General features: G+C 41.5%; 1 protein-coding gene across 1 annotated transcript in view; it reads right to left on the bottom strand.

Moving 5' to 3' along the window:
- LOC310988883 (piezo-type mechanosensitive ion channel component 2) overlaps window positions 1-26,795 on the bottom strand; it is a gene marked incomplete at its 5' end in the record, with an annotated part of 82,779 nt that overhangs the window by 25,140 nt on the left and 30,844 nt on the right. The window contains 13 exons of the mRNA XM_083975687.1: window positions 926-1,046; window positions 1,150-1,259; window positions 2,223-2,288; window positions 3,113-3,186; window positions 3,454-3,533; window positions 9,589-9,758; window positions 11,191-11,287; window positions 12,431-12,674; window positions 15,212-15,377; window positions 15,479-15,580; window positions 20,874-21,078; window positions 24,581-24,781; window positions 26,596-26,757. Coding sequence (XP_083831813.1) covers window positions 926-1,046; window positions 1,150-1,259; window positions 2,223-2,288; window positions 3,113-3,186; window positions 3,454-3,533; window positions 9,589-9,758; window positions 11,191-11,287; window positions 12,431-12,674; window positions 15,212-15,377; window positions 15,479-15,580; window positions 20,874-21,078; window positions 24,581-24,781; window positions 26,596-26,757 — 1,798 coding nt within the window. The remainder of the gene's footprint in view (window positions 1-925; window positions 1,047-1,149; window positions 1,260-2,222; window positions 2,289-3,112; window positions 3,187-3,453; window positions 3,534-9,588; window positions 9,759-11,190; window positions 11,288-12,430; window positions 12,675-15,211; window positions 15,378-15,478; window positions 15,581-20,873; window positions 21,079-24,580; window positions 24,782-26,595; window positions 26,758-26,795) is intronic.

Genomic DNA, 26,795 nt, shown 5'->3' with positions numbered 1-26,795 from the left:
CAAAAACTGGTGTTTTTGGTGAAACCAGCCGATGTTCTACTGCTGTTTACTAAAGAACAGAAAAAAGGTAGAAACAAACTTTTTTTTCCTAATAAAAGAAGAGAGTCTACTCTTTCTCTTGGTAGTTTCGGTGTTTACATAGTCATAGAACACAATATTTTGTGTGGGTCTTATAAGATCGGTCAAAATGCTAAAACGGCTGGCAGTATGGGGCTCTCTGCTCTGAAAATGGCTGGCAGCCAATGAGTTAAAGGACACCTACACCATCAGATGCAGGGAAAGAGGTACCTCCCACCCTGCTCACCATATGGTTCACCCTGTGCCTTCTGGAAGGAGACTGCGCTGCATCCGGACAAGAACATCAGGGCTGAGAAACAGCTTCTACCCGGATTCAGTCAGACTGCTGAACTGCTCCGCTCCAACTCTGTTTCCATGATTCTGCTCCTTATGTCCTGCTGCTGTATCGCACTTTGCATTATTGCACTGTTCACTTTACAGCTTGCTGCTGTAACTCTGCTCTATATATGAAGCTGCTAATGTTGCTGTTGTGCTGTGTATTTTGTTGTTTTTCCTCATTTTTTATCTTATTATCTATGGTATTTAAACATATACCTCTACTTGTCTTATCTTAGTAGGAACTGGGAGGAAACTAGGAAACTGTGTTTCATGAAAGACAATAAACGAGTCTGAATTTGAGATATTTACATTATGAAATCTATTAAAAATTCAATAGGTTGTGTCAATCGGTAAAATATGTCACATGGAACTGTAAATATGAGTATTATAGCTCAATAACTTCCAGGCTATGTGGCCTATTGGGTGAAAATCAGCGTGGAACAGTAGAGCTACTCTTGCTGTATGACACTCACCTCTTTTTATTGTATATTTGAACACATTTAATGAAATCTCATTAAACGCCTCTCACCTTGCTGTTTCTGTAGCTCTCTCTTGGCTTTCTTCTTCTCTTCTTTCTTTATTTTTTTCTTCTCCTTCTTGAGGTCCTTCAGAGCTGTTTTAGAGCTGGTTACCCAGGCTTCATATGCCAGCTGATATATGACAAACACACACAGAACTTAAGCCGTTTGGGTAGTGCAAACATTAAAGCTCAATTAATGTTTTATTTTCTTATCTCACTTATCTGACTCTTACCTGGAATGCAGATTTCTTCCTTGGTGGTTCCTCCTCCTCTTTCTTCTCTTGAGCTTCTTCATCCTCTTCACTGTCACTCTCAAACAGGTGGTAGCCACAGTTGTTTTCCACTGTGTTAAATGAGCTGTGTCAAACTACATCACTATACACACCATTGAAACTTTGAGCAGACTTGGGCACTGTGCAGTAGGGCTGTCAATGTTCCCCCCAAATCAGGTTCGAATTTCTAACCCATCTCATGTTAAATATTCGAATAATATTCGAATTTTTAATGTGTTTTTTTTTTCTTATTATTTTTAAGCTCATTATGGGGGGGGGGGCAGCGATGACGGTGGCGACAACGACACAGCAGAACAACCCTGCATAGGAGCTGTCCATGGTTACTTAACCAAAAGTCTCTTGAAGTGTTAAACAGAGAACTATGGACAAATACATAAGTTATGTTGACGTGAACCATACTGTATGTTGCAGTAAAAAAAAAAAAAGGATCGTTGATTCGGTGGAAACCCGGCTTCACAGGCGCCCCCCCGCCTCGCGGGGCTGCGGGGTTAGGGCACAGAGTAGTGGTGCAACAGATCACAGCTGATCCGTGATCAGCACACAAGTGGTCCGCGGATCAATCAATTAAAAAAAAAAAAAAGGTGTGCGTGTAGTGTGGTGGGGAGCGTGCCTATATGTTCCCTCAGCCCTATGTTCCCACTGGACTCTCTCGACTCTAATCTATCTGGCCTGTCTGGCCTCTACCTGGTCTTTTTACTAAACTTAACCAACATAGGAATGACCCCGTGTGGGGGACACATACGCGCACCGTGGCAGCGGAATGAACGGGCAATTAAAAAAACTGCTTGTATTTGAAGCTGCAGCTTTACCTTGTGCACAACAACAACTGCATTTTGTTTTATCAACACGTGTACTACTCCGAACGTCGCGACGCACTACGTTAATTTGCCTCGTCAGTTTCCACCTTCGAATGTTCTCATTTTGACTAACATTCGAATTGTATTCGAATAGCGAAGTTGGTTCTGACAGCCCTACTGTGCAGTGTTCTGGTTGTGTTGTGTGATGCTGCCCACCTCCGGGCTTAGAGACCCAAGGCTTCCACCATTTTCCTGCATCTCTCTTTTCCTTCTCCTCATCATCTGAAAAACATAATTCAAGTTGTTCAATCTCTTTTCTCTTGAACAATGCTAAAGATTGATGAGCTCCAGGGGAAACACACTTGTCAGCACAGAATGCTCCTACATCATAAAGACAAACCTGGAGAATAAACTGTCATAATGAAAACATGACAAAGCCAATCTAGGACTTCTCATTTTAATGACACTGGCAGTTTCATTGACATGAATACTTGCTTTTGAGGGATGAACAATCCATTTTGAGCAAGTGCCATGCTTTTGCAGGTAATCCACTAGGTTTTGCAGTTTGTACTATATTGTTCTGAGAAATGCACTAACTGTTGTTCAAATGTTAATAGTAGGGCTGGGACGATATGCTTTTCTCCCGATTCGATTCTTCTACGATTTTTTGGATGGCGATTTGATTTAAATTGCGATTCTATGATATTGCAGATTCTCTCGATTTTTAGTCTGCATGTTTAATTTATCTGCACGCAAATACTGTAGGAGCCTATGTAACATACTCCATTATAAAGTTAACTTAAACCCTTTTCAAAACCTGTACTCTCTGTATGTAAAAAACGGCTAACAAATGCACATTGCACAATATTAAAAAAAAATAAAAAAATAAAAAAAATCCCCCCCAAAAAATTTTTTCAAAAAAAAATTAAATCGATTTAACAATCGTCAAAAAAAGATATTGCGATATTTATGTGAATCTATTTTTTCTCCCACCCCTAGTTAATAGTGATGTGAGAAAAGCACCAAAGCGACTGAGAAAAACTGTATGAAAGCATGCTCTTGCCTTGCTGACAGTAGAAAGAGACAGTTACCCTTTACAACCTGACCCTGATCACCAGGAGGCCCTGGACTGCCTGCTGCTGCAGGACTACTCTTCTGTTTAGATTTGATCTTCTCCATCCTATAGGAGGACAGGGAAATTGTAAGATGTGTATTTGCAGTATACTGTTTTCAAGAGGATACATTTGAACTTGAGAAAGATCATTTTTATTGGTTGCCACAGGATCCACTACTTCATTCAATCATTGTTTTAGTGTGTGTGTGTGTGTGTGTGTGTGTGTGTGTGTGTGTGTGTGTGTGTGTGTGTGTGTGTGTGTGTGTGTGTGTGTGTGTGTGTGTGTGTGTGTGTGTGTGTGTGTGTGTGTGTGTGTGTGTGTGTGTGGCCTACTGTTTCTTCAGTGTCTCCACAGATTTGTTCTCCATCTCCAGTCTTGCTTCTACAAGTTTCTTCACTTTGGCTTCAAACAGCTCAGCACCCCTTGTAGATAAATAGATAGATAGACAGATAGACAGATAGATAGATAGATAGATAGATAGATAGATAGATAGATAGATAGATAGATAGATAGATAGATAGATAGATAGATAGATAGATAGTGTTTTTATCACCGCTGCATGTGTTTTTTTCTATTCTCTTTGTCTGGTGTTGTGTAAAGGACTATTCATGGGTTGCAGAGACGTCACGTCGAAGGGACCGCCGCCATATTTGTGTCCGATTTGACAGGTCTCCTCATATGACAGCATGCAAACCGCAGGATGGAAATGACCGTTTCTTGACAAAATTACAGGGTTTCTTACATCCTGTCTGGGTTTATATCTCTATAACAACAGACTAACTCCATATTATCCCACTTATTACACAGTTTATTAATTAATTAATTAATTAATTAATTTGAGACGTAATGTTGATCAAAGTCCGAAGTCCGGTCATTTCTCCGCTGTTTGCTCCTCACCCTCCCCCCGGTCGACTCGTGTGTAGTTGTTTTCAACGAGCTTTTGATAATCAATCTGTAGATTGATGAATTATCATGTAAATGTTACGATGTGCGCATTTATGTAGTCCTGTCTGTCATAAGATATTACGATACGGGACACGTTTGTGTCACAGACTCGCAGTGGCACAGACACAGCTGGTCACAGCTGTGACACTGCGCTGGCCCGTCCGCTCTGTCCGCTCTGATCGCAGGTTTGGTTTCCAGCAGCGGTGAGGGAGGCAGAGAGCCTCCACTCTCCCTCTAACAAGCTACAAGTCATTTCTCTAACATCACAATTAGTCTGAAGCTGGTAAAAATGAAACATAAGGTAAAAATCCTTGATAGTTCTTCTGCCCTGCTCCGCTGATCAGAGCGGCGTCCCTAGCAACGGCCCGTTTTACTTAGCAACGGTCTGTTATACAGAAATAAAAGACCCTAAATGCAGAATCAGTGAGTAATTAATAAGAAAGTAATCAAAGTGCAGAATTCAATATATCCATGTTATTAAAAAAAAGTGAACCCCCTCTTTTTGTGAGACTTGTCACAGCCCATGCTGCCACTGATAGACTGCCTGCAGTCAACTATTTATTCCGTCTATAACTTTACGTCTTTTGGGATGGAATAAAACTGCAGTCCGGGGTTTCTTTGGCGACTGCTATCACAGTCAACAGCACAATATAATCCTGGCATCTATCAAATAACGTCAATTTTCGGTCTCTTGCTGATTTCCTCCTACTAGGCTACTCCACTTGTTCTGGTAACGTGACATATACTGTGATCTGTGCCCAGATTGCCCTGATTCGGACACAAATATGGCGGCGCAGAAACACAGTGACGTCATGTGAATCTAATGAATAGTGCAGCAGATTAATTGCATATTTCAAGAGAATCGTTCACTTTGGTATAAAAGCATGAAATTTGGCACAGATACTCTCTAAGGGTCACTTTTTGGGAAAAAGATGTTGGCCATGCAAAAATTCAAAATGGCGGCCATTTTTTCAAGATGTTCTGTATTTAGTCTAGTAGGAAGAGGGGGGTATCATGTATCCCCTGGAAATATACTTCTAAGCAGTGTTTCTAGATTGGAAGAAATGTGTAGAAAATGATGAGCTATGTTAAAAAGTTGTCAGAATGTCCCATGTATCATTTTTATGCAAATTAGTGCCGCCATTATCGAAAAAACCTAATTTCACTATATCTCAGCCAATACTGCAGATATCTGAACAAATAAGGTGTCTACACCCATGTTTCGAGGGTCAGAGATCACAATAAAACTATTCATAAAGTGATCACATGTTGGTGCCATGCTAGTAAGCAAACCTAACCCTTTTACCAATTACAAGACGCCAATATTGGAGATACCAAATAAGGTGTCTAGACAGAGGTTGTTGTGTGTTTAACCAAGGTTTATTTGGATCAAACATCATAATAGAACTCTTCTTGATGTGACCACTCTTCTCTTCCCCATGCCAGATAAACAGTCAAGTAAATGGTTCTCCACTATGAATCACTCATCATCGTTTTCACTGAAATCATCAGAGTTAAACTCATCCTCTCCTTCCTCTTTCTCCTCCTCTTCCTGTTCATGCTCCCCAGTGTCATGGTCACAGGACCACACCGATTTCCACACCGATTTCAACACTCCTTCATCCATCCCTGCCCCTCATCATAGGGTTTTGGTTTTTCCAGAATAGGTTCATCAGCTGGCTTGTACAAGGCGACACGGTAGTTCACACGTTGGGCATGTGGCTTCAGAGCAGAGTGGCATGGAGGAAGGCGAGCCAGGTCAACCTTAGACTTGCAAGTGAGTTTCTTGTCCTCCCCCACCATGTTGCGTAGCAACTTGGCATGGACAACATCCACTGAAGACTCAAGACTCTGTCCAGACATCAGACAGGTGAATTGCTCCAACTGCCTCAGCATCTCAGGCTTGACACTCTAGCAGTCACTGAGTTGACTGAATACGTGAAACCTGGGATTCTTCTTCAAGGGCCCCACCTTCCTTCTCCCTTTGATGGCACTGGTACAGTCTTCTCCACTGAACACATAGAAGAAGAAGAGTGGCGCGGTGGTCTTCTCCCAGGGATTCTGCAAGCTCAGAGATGTTGAGAAGTTGTTGGTGTTGGGTTAAAGAAGCTTCCTGGAAGCTTCCACTGTAGGGGTCTGATGAAGTCAGCTTTAGCAGCCTTGCCCACAGCTTTTAACACGTCCATCTCAACATCAGTGGGGACAGGTGCACCAGAAGCCAGGCAGTAGTAGTATTGCAGAATCCCTGGGAGAAGACCACCGCGCCACTCTTCTTGGGTTCTATGTGTTCAGTGGAGAAGACTGTACCAACAGAGTTGTGAGTCTTCAGTGGATGTTGTCCATGCCAAGTTGCTACGCAACATGGTGGGGGAGGACAAGAAACTCACTTGCAAGTCTAAGGTCGACCTGGCTCGCCTTCCTCCATGCCACTCTGCTCTGAAGCCACATGCCCGATGAACCTGATGAACCTATTTTGGAAAAACCAAAACCCTATGATGAGGGGCAGGGATGGATGAAGACTGATGAAGGAGTGTTGAAACCAGTGTGGTCCTGTGGTCCTATCCTACCAACTTCACTGGTTGATCCCCATGACACTGGAGAGCATGAACAGGAAGAGGAGGAGAAAGAGGAAGGAGAGGATGAGTTTAACTCTGATGATTTCAGTGAAAACGATGATGAGTGATGCATAGTGGAGAACCATTTACTTGACTGTTTATCTGGCATGGGAAAGAGAAGAGTGGTCACATCAACAAGAGTTCTATTATGATGTTTGATCCAAATAAACCTTGGTTAAACACACAACAACCTCTGTCTAGACACCTTATTTGGTATCTCCAATATTGGCGTCTTGTAATTGGTAAAAGGGTTAGGTTTGCTTACTAGCATGGCACCAACATGTGATCACTTTATGAATAGTTTTATTGTGATCTCTGACCCTCGAAACATGGGTGTAGACACCTTATTTGTTCAGATATCTGCAGTATTGGCTGAGATATAGTGAAATTAGGTTTTTTCGATAATGGCGGCACTAATTTGCATAAAAATGATACATGGGACATTCTGACAACTTTTTAACATAGCTCATCATTTTCTACACATTTCTTCCAATCTAGAAACACTGCTTAGAAGTATATTTCCAGGGGATACATGATACCCCCCTCTTCCTACTAGACTAAATACAGAACATCTTGAAAAAATGGCCGCCATTTTGAATTTTTGCGTGGCCAACATCTTTTTCCCAAAAAGTGACCCTTAGAGAGTATCTGTGCCAAAGTTCATGCTTTTATACCAAAATGAATGATTGTTTCACTAATCTGCTGCACTACTAAGAATGATCACATGTGTAGAACTAAGTCAGTTTTGTCAGTTTAACCATAGAACACCTAAAGTCACTGTTGTCAAAGTCATACATCATTCTACTGGTTTCAGGAGTAAATAACAGTGACTGAAAGAGAAAATGTTAAACAAACAATACAAATTAAAGCAAGATACAGTTTCTCTGAATTGATAAACACTAAATTCCATTGTCTGAAACAAATGTTCAGTCCCCTGAACCTGACCCAGTAAATCCAGAGTGTGGGTGAAGGAACATCTGTCTGCAGGCTAATAATAATAATAGCTGCTGCGCAGCAATGGTCGGGGCCGGGCAATTTTTTTATAGACAAAATTAGGCAATTTCAAAGTGAAAGTTGCAAAGCCGTTTATTTTCAAAGTTTTGAAATTTAGATACATGCTGCAACACCAACATCAGCACTATTGTCTTGTGTTACTAGTTGAGAACATCTGGCATTTTGATATGTCATCATCATCACCCTTGCTGGGGCTTGAACCCATGGGCGTGGTAGTGGGGGGGAAAGGGGACTTGACTACCCAGGGCCCGAGTAGGGAGAGGGCCCATGAAAATCTTGAAATTATTATTTTTTTGTGTTATGTTTTTTTTTTTAATGAACCCCCCCCCCCAATTAATTGGTGTCATAATTTATTTCAAATATATTGATAACATCAACTGAGTCCGCCCATAGACAGCGGCCGGCGACAAGTGTAACGTCAGTGAGCCCAGATTAAATGAGGCTGGCTTTCATCATGCCCCCCAAAAAACATAAATCGGGGTATCCGAAAAAGAAAAAGCGGAAAGAAAAAGACTGGGCAGCATCTGTCGTAGCAGATTTAGAAAATTGTCAAAATGTCACAAATTGTATTATCTAAACAAATATCTGATAATACATAAATTGCATCTAGACAGCATGGAAATGTTGGTGATTTGTTTTTAATGATAAGTGTTTTTCTTCATAAGAGAAAATCTGATGTTTAAAAATGCCACTCTTACATTGACTGCAGTTGTTCCCATGAGAGCAGAATTCAAAATGTTCTCAAAAATTTAGATTTTGAGATAAAATTCTGATATTTGCCAAACTTCATCAACCATGACTCAATAAAAAATATTGTCCATTTTTTTCAGGGAGATTGAAAATGTATTTAGCAGGAATTGGTTGGTATATGTTTACAGTACTGTTTACAGTCAAACGTTTTCATGCACTGTAGGCCCAATTTTCGATAAATCAAAAATCTGTGTGGATCGTTTGTGGAGGACAGTCTGAAGATGCTCTCCAGCAAGTTTGGTGTCAATTGAGCAAAATTTGTGGGCGGAGAGTTTTACAGTTTTTGAAAATAACAGAGTGATGGACGCCATAATTTGTAATGAGTTTAAGTGGACAAAAGTTTCAGCAGTATTGGGGCGACATTTTGGTGAAAGTTTCAAAACTGTAGCATGTACCATTGCTTTGGTAGAAATTTTCAAAGTTTTTAAATTTAAAGGCTTATTGGGGGGGGCACATGTCCTTGGAGTTGAGTAATCGGGGTTGAACATTTCTGTGAAGTCTTTTTCACTGATTATGCATGGGAAGTAGGACTTCCTAGGAAGAAGAAAGAAGAACACTGAGAAAAACAATAGGGTCCTGTCAAGTATGCTTTGACCTCTATAATCACACGTTTCACTGACCTGACCTGACACTGACCTGGACAAATGAGAATATGCACAGGCCCTTTACAACTTAAAGGGACAACTAGGAGTTTCTATTCGGTTATAAAAAAAGTCTCACGTTAATGTGGATGAATCTCCGCTACCCACACTTGTTAATGGGCCCATTTTTGATAAATATATCGTTCTGTCTCTATCGTTATTTTGTTATTATTAGTGGTGGCGGAGATGCTGGTCGAGCCGACCAGCGTTTCCTTCGTTGCGAATCATGAGAATAACGCAGCCGCATCGCCGTTTATGGTCGGAACTACGGTGGTATGTGAACCTCTTTGAACCTCTGACTTTAATTATTGATGAATGAAAACATGAGTCTGTCTTGCACCGGTCAAAGAAATGTACAGTGCGCGCGGAGGCTCATAAATGTAGTGTGAAACGCTTCGCTTTTCCAAAACTCCTTGTTGTCCCTTTAAAGTTGTATTAAGACATTTTTTTTTTTACATTTGAAGTATTACCCCTCTCTATCATTTGTATACATGCAGCCTACTTGTGCTGACCTGGAGGCCAGTATCTTGGAGGACTTGAGGTCAGACACCACATAGAGGAAGTAGTAGCTGAGGAAGACCCTCCTCTGTGCCAGGAGGACAGTGAAGCAGATCGCATCCCAGACAATGCCAGCCTCCCCCTCTGGCAACTCACATTCAGCATCAGGATCAGCTGGAACACACACACACACACACACACACACACACACACACACACACACACACACACACACACACACACACACACACACACACACACAAACACACACACACACATTCCAGTCCTGAGCAGTGATAAGCAGAACACAAATTTCTATGTAATAAGCCAATACCCAGAATTGTATCTTCTGGAGTGGCTAAAACAGATGATAACAATGTAGATTTCTTTCATAATTAAAGCACTTCTGCTTTAATGTTGCCAATCTGTAATCATACTACTACATGTTGATACGATTCTTAATCAGGGTGTAGTGTTTTATAAGAAATGTATCATGTCACATGGTTGGTGATTTGATACAAGGATGCTTCATTGAGAGCAATACAATAGAATATGATTCAATGGCTGGAGATGAAAACAGTAATTTAATACCGTACTTATGAAGTACATAATGTGTGGACTTGACTGGGCTTCTCCACCGGCTACGATCATATTCCTGGCATCATCTGTGACCAGGGCAGAATTCTTGCCATCGATGCCCCATTCTGTGCACCAGTTTTTTTACCAGTAGGCCTACTGTACATGATTCATTATCCAAAACTCTGGTTTTCAAAACAAAGCTTTTCATATTTAATTTTTGACTGATGTGCCGAGAGATAACTGTCACATAGCCCTGTGTGGAGCATGTCATTCATCCATCCATCATGTTAGCCACTTGTTCGACTTGGGAAAGTGACAGCTTTACATCCAGCTTCACATTTTTACACAGTGCAGGAATGTGTTGTTCTGAGAAGTGTGTGCACAAGGTAGGATGTATCCTGACTTTAAGGTTTAGATCATTTCATGGAACCCACTCTGTATGGCCGCATGTCATGTCTGCCTTGGGTACTACTAATACCTTGGTGTCTGATGTGACTATTTCATTCAGATTCAAAAATGTGTCCCCACCTTCAATTTCAAATTCAGCTTGATCATTTTGCACCACCATGACTATCCAGCCATTATTGTCTCTTTTGCTCGTTTTTTCCCAGGCCCCTGGTGCATGCCCAGAATGTCATAGAATGAAGCGGACATAATGCCCAGACTTGATGAATCACGGGACAAAGTTTACGTTTTCTTACCATTAAATATGCAAAATTACTAGAGGGTCACATTTTCATATCAATGCAATTAGATCGTAGGAATTCAAATCCATGCACTGTTGCAATTGCATTACTCATACTTGATAATACAATAATTGCACAAATATTGGCTATGCTGTCCTGTTTCAGTTATTTCTTATTCATCTTTTCAATCTTAAGTATTTGAATGCTCAACATGATGAGGCCTGCATATGAGGCAGAGTACTGCACAACAATGTGTACACTTTGTCTTTTCTGTTCTCTTTAACACAGGCCACACATTATGTATACAAACATATGACAATTAGTGTTATTAAGACACTTACGGACGTCGTAGCCTTTGATGGTGCAGAACATGCTGAATGCCTGAATCAACCAACAGCTGTTCTTCAGCAGACTGTCCAGGTAGGCACAGGAACCCAGCTGATCAGAAAGGGAACAGCTATTATCAATATAGGAGAATCTCTCAAATAACAATCAACTGCTGCATTTCTTATTTTGCACCCGGGTCTCATTCATGAAACGTGAGCAGCACGGATTTGTGTGTAAACCCTGTGCAGCGCAAATTTACGTGGATTTCAGCATTCATCAATCTTTTAGTAGCGCTGATTTTTTCGTAGCTACTCACAAAATCTACACTTGCTCCGGACTGTGTGTAACGCTTGTGTAAATGTAGGAATGCAAATAAATACTGCTTGTCACTGTTGAAAATTACAATTTTAATCCGTATTACTCTCTCTCGTGTTCAAAATACGCCGACGCCTTTGAAACACGTCATTTAAACATGACAAACAATTAGAAATATTTGGAGAGAGAGACGTTTTAGGGATCGGACACGCACAAACACGTGGGCGCACACTTCACCCTGCGCAGCAGCGCAGTCGGCACCGGTTTGGATGGAGCTGTGACAGACGGCTGGTGCTTCTGTAACAATATAACCTGCCTATATAACTTCATGTGTTGATACAACCATGCTCCTCTACAGCTGAGGCTGTGAAGAGCCTCCTCGTCGCTGCTGTAGCTCTGTAGTTGTGTGTATTTTATTTTATTTTTTTCATGTTTCATATCGAACTATCCTGGCTTTACTTCTTAAACAGTTCTTTAAACCAATGATACTTAATTCACTAAATCTGTTTCTTCCCTCCAGCCTTTGACCTGTCCCAGTCACACCACCACTAACAGAAGAGAATTAAATATTTTTTCTGGACTCTACTTCACCCAAAATGACTTTGATTCCCGATCGCTCTTTTTTTCTCCCTCTCCCTCTTTCCTTGTTTGCGTCATGGCCACAGGTGAGCGGGATGCACCTACCTCCTAATATGGTGGTCAGGATCTCCTTATATGGCTATTCATGTATGGAGATCTATGCTAATTGCTGATCACCGGGGGCGTGTTGTTAGTTTACGATGGGTTGGCATTCATCATCTTACACACGTGTTTACGATCAAATCTGAGTTTCCCGCACCGTTCATGAATCCGGAGTAGAGTTTTATTAGCGTGAGCTTTTATGTGCAAATCTACACACAGATTTACTCACGTTTCATGAATGAGACTGTGGTAACTTACAGACAGCAGGTTCTTCATGGTGATCACAAAGCAGGTGTAGCCAATGAGCCAGTCCCACAGACGCAGGATGTATTTGACAGGTTGCATCAAAACACCGCCACCAAACAGCATGAAGTAGAAGCAGGCCCCCAGGTAGCCCAGACAGAAGATGTTAATCCGAGTAGTGCCAGTGATGAATATGAGGCAGAGCACCAGCCAGAAGAAATAGCTGAATACAAACACCTTCACCATATCCAGATAGCACCTGAACATAATGCAATAAAAGAAAAATAGTTCATTTCTAATCTTTCTTGTTATTCTGTACTGTGCAGCCTATATCTCTATCAAGACAAAGACCAGTATCATACATGTTAGAGAAAGATTGTCTCTGACACCTAAACTTTTTGCATATACTTAAAATATTAAATCATTAGTAAAAACCATGACTATATAATTATAATTCCATAGTTTCACCTGAAGATAGTTTAGTTTGAGAGTTTGGAAAAAAACATGTAGAGTTAGGAGAATGAGATCAATATGATGGAAGTGATGTAGGCAATACGCTTACTGCTGGTGTTTTAATTTTTATCACTGTTTAAATGTACACAAGCCACTACATATCAAAAGATAAGTAATAAACACACACTCTCAGATATCAGATATCAACAAATTGTAGTTTTACAGGGAATACTGTAACTGTTTCTGGTCTAAAACTAACCTAGTGTGGATTATCAAGACAAGATCATGTAGGGGAGAGTGGGGCAATGTGAGACACCGGGTAATGTGAGACACCCCCTATATCTAGAAAACGGAACACATTTATGGTCATGTGACCATTATGTTTTCAAGCCCCTCCCATTTCCCCATGGCCATGAAGGAGAGGACCTCATGATGCTGTGGAAAGCATGTTTTTTTCACAAAAATATGATTTTTGCATGTAAAAGTAAATTTTCTTGCTGTCAACTTAATCAACTGTTGTGCCAAAGCAAATTGATTCAGGTAGAAAAACTTCTATGATACATGATGATGAACTACCAACATATAAAACCATGTGATGATGCTGGCTGAAAATTAGCCTGAATTTCTAAGAGAGGTCGTTTTTTCTAAAATGGGGGTGTTGGGGTAAAGTGAGACAAATGCTGCGGGGTAAAGTGAGACCATGGATGTATTATAATAAATCCAAGAGTGAGACACTGTGAGCACACCACACACAAAGATTTACACTAGAATCTCGTCCCCCAAGCCAGAAATCTTGCGTGATCAATGATCTGTAGCCATACTGCTTTGTTATGCTATGTGCTCTCAGTCAGCTCACTTTTTTATTGGTTAATTAACTCAATTTTAGTCACATTCCACTTTGTCGCCCCCCCCCCCCCCCCCCCCCCCCACACACACACACACACACACACAAGAGGACCTCCAGACTATCTAACTGGTTCTATCTGTCATTTGAATGTTAATTAAAACATTTTGTGTTGTATTTGATTTTGGTCTTGAGTCACTTTGCGTTGAGAAAACAAAAGTGCTTAATTGACCAATCCCCATGATTCTGTTACTAGTCCGACATTAGTTCTGGAAAGTGTGGTTGTCAAGCTAGCTGTCAGGATTCTAACTGTTACAACATGTGTTGTTATGGTAGTTTCAGAGTGGAAAAAGTAAGTGGATCAGTTTACCCCATTGATTTTTCTAGTTTGTCTCAGTTTACCCCTGACCTGGGGTAAAGTGAGACACGAGGCCACTTTTTTTAAAACAATCATATTTTCACTGTCCTTCGTCCTGAATACATTCTGATAATTTCCATTGCTAGGCAACATCCTGAATTAATGGGAAATGTGTAAATTTTACTGATAAATCATTTTAGCTCGCTTAGAGGGGAGCAAATGTAAAAAGTGTCTCACTTTACCCCACTCTCCCCTACTGTAGATGGTGATTGTGTTATGTTTGTTACTGGTTACTAGTAGGTGTGGAAAGGTTTTCACAAAATCCACGGTTCACTGGCACAGTTATTGACTGGATTCAACAGGATTCATTAGCGTAAATTATTCGAATTTTTGAATCTGTTGATTATTTGACAAGAATAAATGGTAAATGGAATATAACTACAACAACTAATAATATGAAATACAAAGCAAGGAAGTAGAAAATCCCACTATTTGAGAAGGGGTAAGCAAAAACAAACTCATCTTTGCTTAAAACATAAAACAACACAAGGTATTCTAACATCCAAATGTCACAGTGGAGAATTTGATTTGCAGCATATGAACAAACCTGCTGCAGACAGTGAAATAAAACCCATAAACAAAGACACTGATCCATCATGAAAATGGGAGCTGTCCATGAGTGCTTATCCAGCTCCATGAGTTTACCAGAATAGCTTTCATGAGTCTGACAGCAGACGTACTGTAAATTGATGATCTAACTCAATCCATTACTGCTCCTTAAACAACCATAAACCAACTAAATGTACTCCCAGGTCTCCACCTGCAGTGTAACCTACAGAGCACGGAGCTGTTTGAGGAGATTAACAAGTGCTTGATTATGGTGTTTGGGCTTTTTAACTTTTTTATACTATTAATCCCCAAAGAGTCTACCAACGTCAATTTTGAAGGTGAGTCATGTGTATCATGATAATAAAACAAACATAAATTGACTGATAGCATACGTAGCTATAGGAAAAGGTCAAAATGACATTCAGACTGAGACAATACAGGCATGACAAAGGCTGCTACATTTTCTTTATCTCCCTTTAAAAATACTGATGATAAATAACGAAGCAAAAACAGTAATGTTCGGATTTCTGACCTGCAGTGAAGGAAGTTATTGACAGGTATGAACTGATTGAAAGAACAAGGATCCAGACTACGACTGATCTCAACGTTGTCTCCAGCAAGCAGCCGCACCACGGCACGGTTCTCCTCCTCAAACACCTGCCACTGCAGAGAGGAGCACAGCAGCAGGAGGTGGTCATCTGCAGGAGAAGGGAAAAATGACCAAGCTGGCGTGAAGTTGCAGAAGAATACAGAAACAAAAGAAGAGAAACACAGAAAGGAATTGGAAGTGCAGCCTCACAGAATATGAAGGAAGGATCTGGTCTCATGGCGAAGTCAGGCAGGTAAAACCACTTAATGACATTAGAGGTCAAAGGTTGAGCTACAGTTCTCCAGGGGTAATCTGAGTAGGTGAATGACATAGAGCAGAACATCAGACTTGTGTGCAATGTTTTTGCATTGAAATTAGGATCCACTGCTGTTTCCTCTGGTATCTCATCAGGTTTAATAATTGTTCTAACACGAAGGTGATTTACTTGTGTAGTCACTTCAGTTCTGTAGCTGTGAAGGTTTTGACCTGTGCATTTCTAATTCATCCCTGTATGATGCCATAGTTTTTTCTATGCAAGCCTGTTTCTGCCAGTGAAAGAAAATAAATATCCCTGAGGTAAGTCATAATGATGGCATACAAAGTTACAATTATAAGATACCAAGAAGAGCTCCTAGAACTGTTTGTTTTTTATCTCATAATTATAATGAAGCTAAGCGAAAGTTCAGACAGGAAGACTGCCGCAACAGGACCGGCAAACCTGCAACCGCAGGACCCCCACCAGCACCGGATCCTCTCACCCTCATGTGACTTGGTAATGTAACTGGGTCTAGTTAGATTACCTTGCACCTTGACTAAGCATAGAATACCTCAACCTTGCCAATGTATGTAGATAGAAATCAGTTTAAATTCTTGAACTTTGTTGATGTCAGCTATAGTCTAATATGAAGCTAAGTGAAAGTTCAGACAGGAAGACTATCTCTTAAACACACCTCTAAGCCTCTCCCCAGTTTTCCAGCTATCCTCTCGCTCCGCCCCTCTTCACTTAATTCATCCAATCACAGCCTGCCATCTCCTCTCTCTCCTACCCAATCAGCCATCAGCGTCAAATTTAAAAACGTTCTCCTTCTCTGCAGTCATCCCGCTGTCATCCAGCAAAGCTCTCAACCCGCCTCCACCCCTTTACCACCTCCATCAGATGCTGGCCGTCATCTTCGGGATCTTCAACCAGAAGTCTCCTCGACGGGCGGCCCCACACTACTCGCCACCACCAGTGTCTAGGCCCGGGGGGGTTATCTTCTACAGATGCAAGCTTCTCACCCCTAGGTCAGTCCATCACGCTGATCTATTTCCCGGCGTCTAAGCACCAAAAATATATTTGTGCACAATAAATGTCACTTCACTTTTCAGTCTGACTCTCTCCTTCCTTATTAGGCCCCATCCACACGAAAACGCGGCTTCACTGAATCCGATCTTTTTCTTAATCGTTTTGAAAAAAATCTCCGTAAACACGGCATCGTTTTCAGAAATATCTGCATCCACACTGATCCAGTGAAAACGACCCAAAACGCTGTAGTACCTACATACTGCAGGCGTGTGTGTGGAGTGTGTGTGTCGCTGCAGCGCTGCCTGCCACACATAAACACTTAAGACAGAGAAGAAGACGGGAAGTCCCCGCTGTAATTCAATAGAAGAAGTTCCCCGCTGTATTCAACTCAAACATGGATTAAATGTTGACAGGGAGTCATGTCAGAGTAAATATGATGATCAGTGATGATTAAACAGCCGTGATTCAGCCGCAGCGTCTGAGCGACGCGACGTTAGTCGGCCGTTGTTGTTGTTACGTGCATATATGTGTGCAGCAGCTGCTGCAGCGGTGTGTGTGTGTGTGTGTGTGTGTGTGTGTGTGTGTGTCTCAGGTTACAGGTAGAGCAGCGGGGGGCATGACATCATCGTTTCTGAAAAAGTCCGTATAGAGATTGCCAGCGTGTCGTCATCATGACGTATTCCCGGCGGGGAACGCAAAGCATTGTGGGAATCTATGGCACAAACAAACGCGCCAGACTTTGAATTTGTGGAGGCAAGAACGCCAGTTTCAAATATCTACTGCTCTGGTTTGAAGATGCCGTCAACCTGCTGTGTTGTGAATTGCAACAGTCGTTCGCACGATAGACAGGGCAAAAAGATCCGCAATGGACTTTCGTTTTTTTGTTTACCAGCATGGAAAGTTGGGCAGCAGGTTAATGTCAGCGGACCACACCTTATGTTCATAGGGATCCAGCCCTTTGATTGTCTTTATTTTGTCCTCGTATCGTTTCTTTGCGGCTGGATTTAGTTTTAGGCGGTATGGTTCTTTGTTGTTTCCCTTTGCCCGCTGCATTGTGCCAGTTAATTCTGTTTTTTTATTGTACTTTTGTTATTATTTAGGGGAGCGCCGGGTCGATTGATACACTTTTCATTTAGACGTCTTTTTCAAAGATGACGTTATGTACACAAACATTTTTATCATGTGATCAACAACTCACATGTGTATTCTCTTAGTTACAAGTGTAATTTAACACATATGTTGGATGATCGCGCTGTTTTATAACTTTGAACGTAAGTTGACATGTGTCTCAAACGCCCCACCTATGCGGGTCGTTTGAGACACAGAGGAGGGACGGTTGAAACAGCATGTTTTAAACACAAACTACTGACATTACTCTCGTTTTTATGCAGCATATCGGACAACATACTAGTGTACTAGTTATTGCCAAAATGTCACATAATTTCTCACAATATAAATAGGTCAAATAAATATTTTTGTCCCGTGCGTAATTGTCAAGATCCGCATTTCGATTAAACTCGCCTTTCTTCTTTTGTACGAGTTGTTGGACAACTGCATTTTCATTTCATTTACTTATTTCCCTGTCCTGAGTCATGTTTATGGAGACACAGTTGAACATATTGTCATTTTACCCTCGGCATTTTCCCCTCACTTTGCTGAATATCTGTTGATTCATGTCATAAACACGAACATTAAAAATATCTGGTGTTTATTAAAAATACATGTTGTTCATTAAAATCGGTTGTTGTTCATTGCAAAACAGTTAGGGTATTAATTTGGTGATTTATATACAGATATTGATCGCGCAATGTGACCACAATCACTACGCACGGTGGCGTGAGGGTCATTTGAAACAGCTGTATCAATCGTCCCTGCAGCGACTACTGACACTTCAACCTGTTTTGCCTCTAAACTTCAAAACTATGACATTGCATACATTAGGACCTGTTTATGTACGAATTCATCTGTTGTTAGGTGATATTATTATTGCATGAAACACACAATACAACTTTTGATCACAAAAAAACTACCGCACCTAACATTTTACTTTCCGTAGTCAAAAACAGGTTCGCGCTAATAACTTTTGAATGGCGTGACGTAATTTCACAAGCTTTCCCAGGATTGGTCGGTGTTGAGTGCTGAACATAGTGACAAAATCTGACGGTTCAAGCTTGTGTGGTTTTCGAGGAAATCGCTGTGTATCAATCGTCCCGTGTCTAGCGCGCTATGTAGATCGGGGGAAATTGGCCAAAGATACCCACAATCCTTTGCGTTTCTGATGACGTTGCCGCCCAGTTGGTCACGTGTCTTGGCAATCTCTTGGATACGCTGGGGCGGCGTTTTCAAATTTTCCCACTCTGGGACCCGTTTTCAAAAAATACCGTTTTCACCCCCTGAAAACGCCGGATCCGTGTGGACGCGAGGCCAATCCGATAAAGTATTTATCCGGATTCGAAAAAAACGAATTTGTCTGCCCCGTCTGGACGAAAATTTGAAAACGCCGCCCCAGAGTATCCGTCTGGACGGCCAATACGGACTTTTTCAGAAACGATGATGTCATGCCCCCCGCCGCTCTACCTGTAACCTGAGACACACACACACACACACACACACACACACACACACACACACACACACACACACCGCTGCAGCAGCTGCTGCACACTGACAGTCTATGGACGTAACAACAACAACAACGGCCGACTAACGTCGCGTCGCTCAGACGCTGCAGCTGAATCACGGCTGTTTAATCATCACTGATCGTAATATTTACTCTGACATGACTCCCTGTCAACATTTAATCCATGTTTGAGTTGAATACAGCGGGGAACTTCTTCTATTGAATTACAGCGGGGACTTCCCGTCTTCTTCAGCTGTTTTAAGTGTTTATGTGTGGCAGGCAGCGCTGCAGCGACACACACACTCCACACACACGCCTGCAGTATGTAGGTACTACAGCGTTTTGGGTCGTTTTCACTGGATCAGTGTGGATGCAGATATTTCTGAAAACGATGCCGTGTTTACGGAGATTTTTTTCAAAACGATTAAGAAAAAGATCGGATTCAGTGAAGCCGCGTTTTCGTGTGGATGGGGCCTTAGTCTGTCCTGATTGAAATTCAGTTAACCTGTATGTTTAGTTTGTGACCTGAGTGTTAAACAAAGGGACACATTTGTTCACCTCCCCCACATCACATGTGGTTGACATTAGAAGCCTCAGGACAAAGAGCCACCCTCCATCTTTTCCATTGTCTGAGGTCACACTTCACACCTCTCACAGAGTCATGGTCACACACACACAGACACACACACACACACACACACACACACACACACACACACACACACACACACACACACGTGTACATAGTGTTTGTAGCTTGTCTTAGTTTCATGTTTTGTTATTCCATTTTCTAGATGTGTCCAATAAACTTCCTTGAAACTTTGCTTGTCTGTTATATTGTACAATAGTGAGTATGCCAACCTCTACGCAGTAGAACTTCTAAATCCTTCAACTTTGCAGCTATTGATAATGTTAATTTGTTTATAATTATGAACTTAATCATTACGTAAACAAGGTTCTATATTAATAGTTAGCACACCCTTATGAGACTGACTTTGGTACATTGGCTGTCTGGTGCCCCGAGGTGGATTTGATAAAACTAAATCCCATTAATTTGTTTATAGTAATTATTAATATTTTGGTATTGATATTTTACTAATTAGATAGCCAATAACCCTCTTAATAATAATAATAATTTATTTATAGTGTGTTAAATCACAACATGAATGGTGCCCCGTTGTGAGGCATCTTAATAATGATCTTATAGTTGGGACAAACCCCAACACTGTCAAATTTAAAAGTTCTCTCTCTCTCTGCTGTCATCCAGCCGTCATTTCAGCAAAACTCTCAGCCCACCTCCACCCCGGCAGACCGTCTTAATCTGGATCTTCAACCGAGAAGTTCCCTCATCAGGTGACCTCAAGCTTCCCTACCACCACCAGTGTCTAGGCCCGGGGGGATAGAACTTCTTCAGATGCAAGCTTCAAAGTTTATTTTGTGCACAATAAATGTAATTTTATCTTCATCTTCAAACCTGGCTCTCTTGTCTTAAATAGTCTGTCCTGATTGAATTTACCTTGAGAATATGTATTTTCTTTCACTGGCAGAAATGGGCTTCCATATTTTTCTTACATGCTTCCGAGTTCCTCACAAGTGTTTTCAGAACAAACTGCTGTTGCTTTTCATAATTTTTAAAAAGCATCCCTCAAGCTACAAAGTGTTTCAGACAGAAATACCATAGATGATCAAATATCCCGTACCAGCACAGAAAGCCGGAGGGATGCCGATGCAGAGCAGGTACTGCAGCACCATCAGCCCTGCTGTGAAGTAGCAGTATTTAAGCCACACCTCCCCTATAGCCTTCCTCCGTCGCCGTGAGATGACAGCCAGTAGCGCACAGGAATGGAGCAGGGCATAGAAATCCATTCTCTGTCCAACCACATTCACTGCCACAATCAAACTGATCTAAGAGAAAATGCACGCATGACAAAACAAGTCAGTGTTGAATATATCATACAGCCTGTACATATAGACAAACAAATGTGGACACACACATGCGCACACACACACACACACACACACACACACACACACACACACACACACACACACACACACACACACACACACACACACACACACACATACGTCATTGGCTTCCTGTCTATATCAGATTTGATTTGAAGGTGCTTGCGCCTTCCACCTGGCTGATCTGCTTCAACCTTATACTCCATGTCTAGACTCTTCTCTTTGACATCTTCTTCAGAGTTAAGTAATATAAAAAATGTAATTTATTAAATCTTCACTTTGCATTGTCACAAAATAAATTGAAAAACCACATTTTAAATTCATTTGGTTTATATAGGGGCAAATAGAACATGTAAAAATAGTTATTAATAGAAGTTGTGCTCCATCAGGGAATGACACCTGCAACTTGTGTCTGAGGTGTATCTGTAGCAACAACACAAAATTAGATCTTTACAAAATGCTATTTGATTTTACAACCACACGCCTTAGTTTTTCAGTTTTGCATTTTTCTTGGTTGTCTTTTTTGTGTCTTAAATGAGCCAGCCAACCAAAATGTTCTTACCTAAGCAATAACATAGCACTTTACCCTGAAATGTTTGGTTTTTTAAAAGGTTTTTGGTAGCCATTTTTAAGAGAGTTCATGTTTATGTCAAAACATTTTGTCATTACCAGAACACACATTCATTACTGTTACAGTACATTTAAAGTTAGAAAATAATGCTTTCTGTTACCTTGGTTCTTACCTCAGTCATTGTGGAAAAGTGTTTAAAAGGCTGCATTTAGATTCTCTGAAACTACTGCAGTTCAAATATTTTGATTATAAAATATTTTGTTGTTCATCCAAGGCAATATTTGATAAGTTAGTTAGAAAATGTTAAAAAATATATTTTAAACGTACTTATATTTAGTAGGGGAGACTGGGGATGGTTGTAACAAGGGGATAACAGCATCACTTTCACCAATAGGGGATAACATTAGAGTTATATGATCAATATCATGTGCATGGCTGTGTCAATAAGTTTGTAGGTTAGGTTACATTTGGACTAGTATCAATACCATTGAAGTTTGAATTAGGTAACTTGTATAAGATGAAAGAGCAGGTTCTTAGGTAAAATGTGAGTCATTTCATTGATGTTCATTTCAAACCACCATGCTGGTACAGCTGGTCACACAATGGCTGACAGGGCTGGGGATGGTTGTATCACACCTTTTACCTTTGTTGTTTTATTAAGTGTCAACCATCTTTCCTGGAATTTGCATGGACTATGAGCTGCTTCTGATCTCCTGTTGAAGGTCTCCATTCATACATGTTCACCATTCACTGGTATTATCAGAATATGTTCTATAAGACAGCTCTTCTAATGTTAGGATCCACATCACTGTCACTGTTCTTCATTCTTCATTCTTTTTGTTCATACTGAACCACAGGAAGATGCTTTAGTGTTGGAACATGCACAATAAACTTACATAGATGGTGCAGTCTCAGTTTTTAATCTCATCTTACAATTTACAAATATCTTCAACTCATCTCTATTGCAGTGCTCCATCCCCAGGTGCCTGAAAACATCCACCATCGTGCCAGTCCCCAAACAGACAGCAGTGACTGAGCTGAATGATTACAGGCCTGTGGCACTGACGCCTGTAATCATGAAGTGCCTGGAGAGACTGGTGCTTAATCACATCAAGTCGTGCCTTCCACCCACTCTGGACCCTCATCAGTATGCCTATAGGAGCAACAGGTCAACTGATGACGCCAGCTGCACTGCACTTCACACTGTACTGCACCACCTGGAACATCCGGGGACCTATGCACGGCTGCTGTTTGTGGATTACAGCTCCGCCTTTAACACCATCTTACCCAGCAGGCTGTTCTCCAACCTGGGCATAGAACATAACATCTGCTTGTGGATCATGGACTTTTTAACCAACAGGCCTCAGTCAGTCAGGATGGGCACTTACCACTCCTCCACCCTGACACTGAGCACAGGTTGTGTGCTCAGCCCCTTCCTCTACTCCCTGTACACACATGACTGCACCCCAATACATAACACCAATGCCATCATCAAATTTGCTGATGACACAACAGTGGCGGGGTTGATCAGCAAAAACAACGAGTCTGCCTACAGAGAGGAAGTGCTGGGGCTGACAATGTGGTGCAAAGAAAATAACCTCACACTGAACATCAAAAAAACCAAAGAACTGATAATAGACTTTCGGAAAAAGAAAGATGCACACACACCACTCTACATTGATGGCGAGGAGGTGGAGAGGGTGACAAGTTTCAAATTCTTGGGCACCCATATCACAGACAGAAGACCTCAAATGGACTGTTAACACCAACATGCTGGTTAAAAAGGCACAACAAAGGCTGTACTTCCTGAGAACACTCAGGAAGATCAACCTGTCTCAACACCTGCTCGTGTCTTACTACCGCAGCACCATTGAAAGCATTGTGACTCATGGCATCTTGACTTGGTATGGGAGCTGCTCTGCAGCAGACAAAAAAGCTCTGCAGAGAATCATCAAATCTGCACAATACATCACCAACTCCCAGTTACCTGCCCTGAATACCATCTTTACTTCCCGCTGTCTGCAGAAGTCACATAACATTATCAATGACCCCTCCCACCCTGCCCAACACCTCTTTGAACTTCTGCCATCCGGCAGAAGATACAGGTCCATCAGTACACGCACCACACGTTTTAAGAAGAGTTTCTACCCCACAGCCATAACCACACTGAACAATGCACTACAACCATAATGTGAACTATTACCCTAATGTATTAGTACTGTACTGTAGTACTGTTTACTGTATCGTGCAATGTCTGTACATTGGTACTGTTGAGAGTGCGTGTGTGGATCAGTGAGTGAATGATGTTGTGTGAGTGATGTATATTGTTTTAGTATTTATTTATTTTATTATCTTATTATCTGACTGTGCACTTTGAATTTTGTTGTACACACAAGTACAATGACAATAAAGTATCCTGAAATCTTGAAATCTTGAAATTTTAGAATAGAATAGAATAAGTACTTTATTGTCATTCAAATACACAGTGTGCACAGAACGAAATTTTGTATCCTTTATTTATGTCTCAGATTTAGTCAGTACCAATCCCCCCACCACCCATCTCTCTCTCTCTCTCTCTCTCTCTCTCTCTCTCTCTCTCTCTCTCTCTCTCTCTCTTCTTCCTCTCACTTTCTCTCCAACCAAACCAATCAAGGCACATAACTGTCCAAAGAGGTCTAGTCCTTCTCTTTCTGAGATAACTTCTGGTGAGAATTGGCACTATAAAAATAGAAATTGACACACACACACACACACACACACACACACACACACACACACACACACACACACACACACACACACACACACACACACACACACACACACACACACACACACACAGAGACTCTTCAGTCCTGAAAAAAGTACCTCCAGTCCAAATTTGTAGAAGAAAAAGTTGATGAAGTACTTGATGCAGGGCAGGATACCATGATCCAGGTGCTGCCTGGTAATGTCCTGGTAGATGATGCTAAAGGCCGGGGGCTTCAAGTCATTGTGGAGACGGAAGTAGAGCTGGTGGCGATGAACAGTCACCTCAAACGTCAGCAACCCCAGCACCATCAGATGGTTCTACAACACAACACAAGTTTGAGGGGAAAAAGAACTGACACAACCCAGAGGTCTGACTGTATGATGACATTCAGTTTCAATCAAAAAGTGTTAAAGAGATAGTTCATCATTTTGGCCAATTTGCCTATTGACTTAACCCCTATAGTCATAGGAGTACGTTCATTACCTTTAATTGTCAGTGCAAGCTGTTTTTAGATCAGCGGGGCAGAGACGTGAGCTGCTCAGGTAACACAGCAGTACTTTCGCCTTTCTCTCATCAAACTCATCAAGCACACAATCCAACAGCCCCAAAACACTCTTGTGGACAAGACCTGCACATTCACCACACTATGAAATAATAATGGAACATTACGATTGCAGAGTTGTTTTCGAGGCAAATGTGTAGCCGGAACTACATTCCCGACACGGCTGATGGGCAGAGTGACTTCAAAAACGCAAGTAGTTCCAAGTATTTGCTTCATGTGTTGTAATGTTACATAATTAGGGGCCAGGCAGCATCAGCTGCCAGGACCCTATTGTTTTCCTCAGTGTTCTTCTTTCTTTCTTCTTTCTTCATTCTTCTTCCGAGGAAGTCCTACTTCCCATGCATAATCAGTGAAAAAAACTTCACAGAAATGTTCGACCCCATGCCAGATTTACTCAACTCCAAGGACATGTCAATATTTGTCCTGACATGAAAATGCCGGATGTCCTCAACTAGTAACACAAGACAATAGTCCTGATGGTGGCGTTACAGCATCTAAATTTAAAAACTTTGAAAATAAATTCATAACAGATCAACCATATGTGCTACAGCTTTGCAACTTTCACTTTAAAACTGCCCAATTTTGTCTATAAAAAAATTGCCCAGCCCGACCATTGCTGCGCAGCAGCTACAATTATACATTATTATCACATAGCGTGGTGAATGTGCAGGTCACAACTTGTCCACCAGAGTGTTTTGGAGTTGTTGGATTGTGTATTATTGCGAATTTGCCAAAATGTTGAACTATCGCTTAAACAATTAGATTATAAAATGTAAAGATTTTAATAGTAGTATTGCTGTTAATATTGCTGTTTCTCATTTTGTGGTTTTAATATCTGTGGTGCATCTACTAACCGCCACAACCTGTCACTTCTCCATACTGGTCCCTCATGACTGTACACCCGCGGACCTCCGTTACACACAGACAAGACTTTGAACTAAATAAGGTGCGTTTCCACTGCAGGAACTTGGGGGTAATTTTCCGGGGCCAGCCCCGTTGGTGTGTGTCTCCACTGCAGGAACCTCCCCCACAGGGCCGCTTACAGGAACCTTTACAGGGCCGAACGGAGTCCCTGCCTGGGGGTAGGTACTCGGCCCTGAAAATGTCCCGGTGGGGCTTGAGATTTACTCTGTGCTGATTGGTCAGACTCAAAGCAGAATCATGTGACGCTAAGAGGAAGCCCCGAAATAAGATGCATTTTTATAACCCAACGTTGCTACAAACGGAAAAACGGCCGGAAATAAAAGAGAATAACTCAGTAAAAGATGAGAGTAGCAGTAGGCCTGGTAAAAAAATAAAAAAATAAAAAAATAGTGGTAAATAGGCGATCGCGGGATTACGTGACGATCGAGACGGCATTTTTATTTTTATTTTTTAAGAAAGCGTCTATAGGCTACTGACAGAAAAAAACAACAACAAGAAAAAAAAACGCTGCACGCTCGAGAGGGCAGAGTGAGAGGACGGTTCCTGTAGAAGTTCCTACCCCCTCCTTTTACCAGGAACTCCTGCAGTGGAAACGCAGCTATAATCTTTTATATATCCCTATACTATTATATAATATGACAGTACCCTGAGACAGGGGAGGATCCTGCCCTCACACTTGCGCAGTGCTCCACACCAGTAGACAGGGTCTACGGGCTCAATGTAGAGAATAGACCTACTGAGCAGCTCCACCATGTGCCCCATTAGCTCAGCACCATCCAGGTCTGAGCTATTGGAAGGTAGCAGGCCCTGAGATACAAAAAACAAAGGAAGGTGAGTTATTCTTA

This window comes from Trachurus trachurus (assembly GCF_905171665.1).
Source record: "Trachurus trachurus genome assembly, chromosome: 7".
NCBI classification, from domain to species: domain Eukaryota; kingdom Metazoa; phylum Chordata; class Actinopteri; order Carangiformes; family Carangidae; genus Trachurus; species Trachurus trachurus.
The sequence above is the reverse complement of the archived record's forward strand: the minus strand, read 5'-3'. Positions and strand labels throughout refer to the sequence as shown.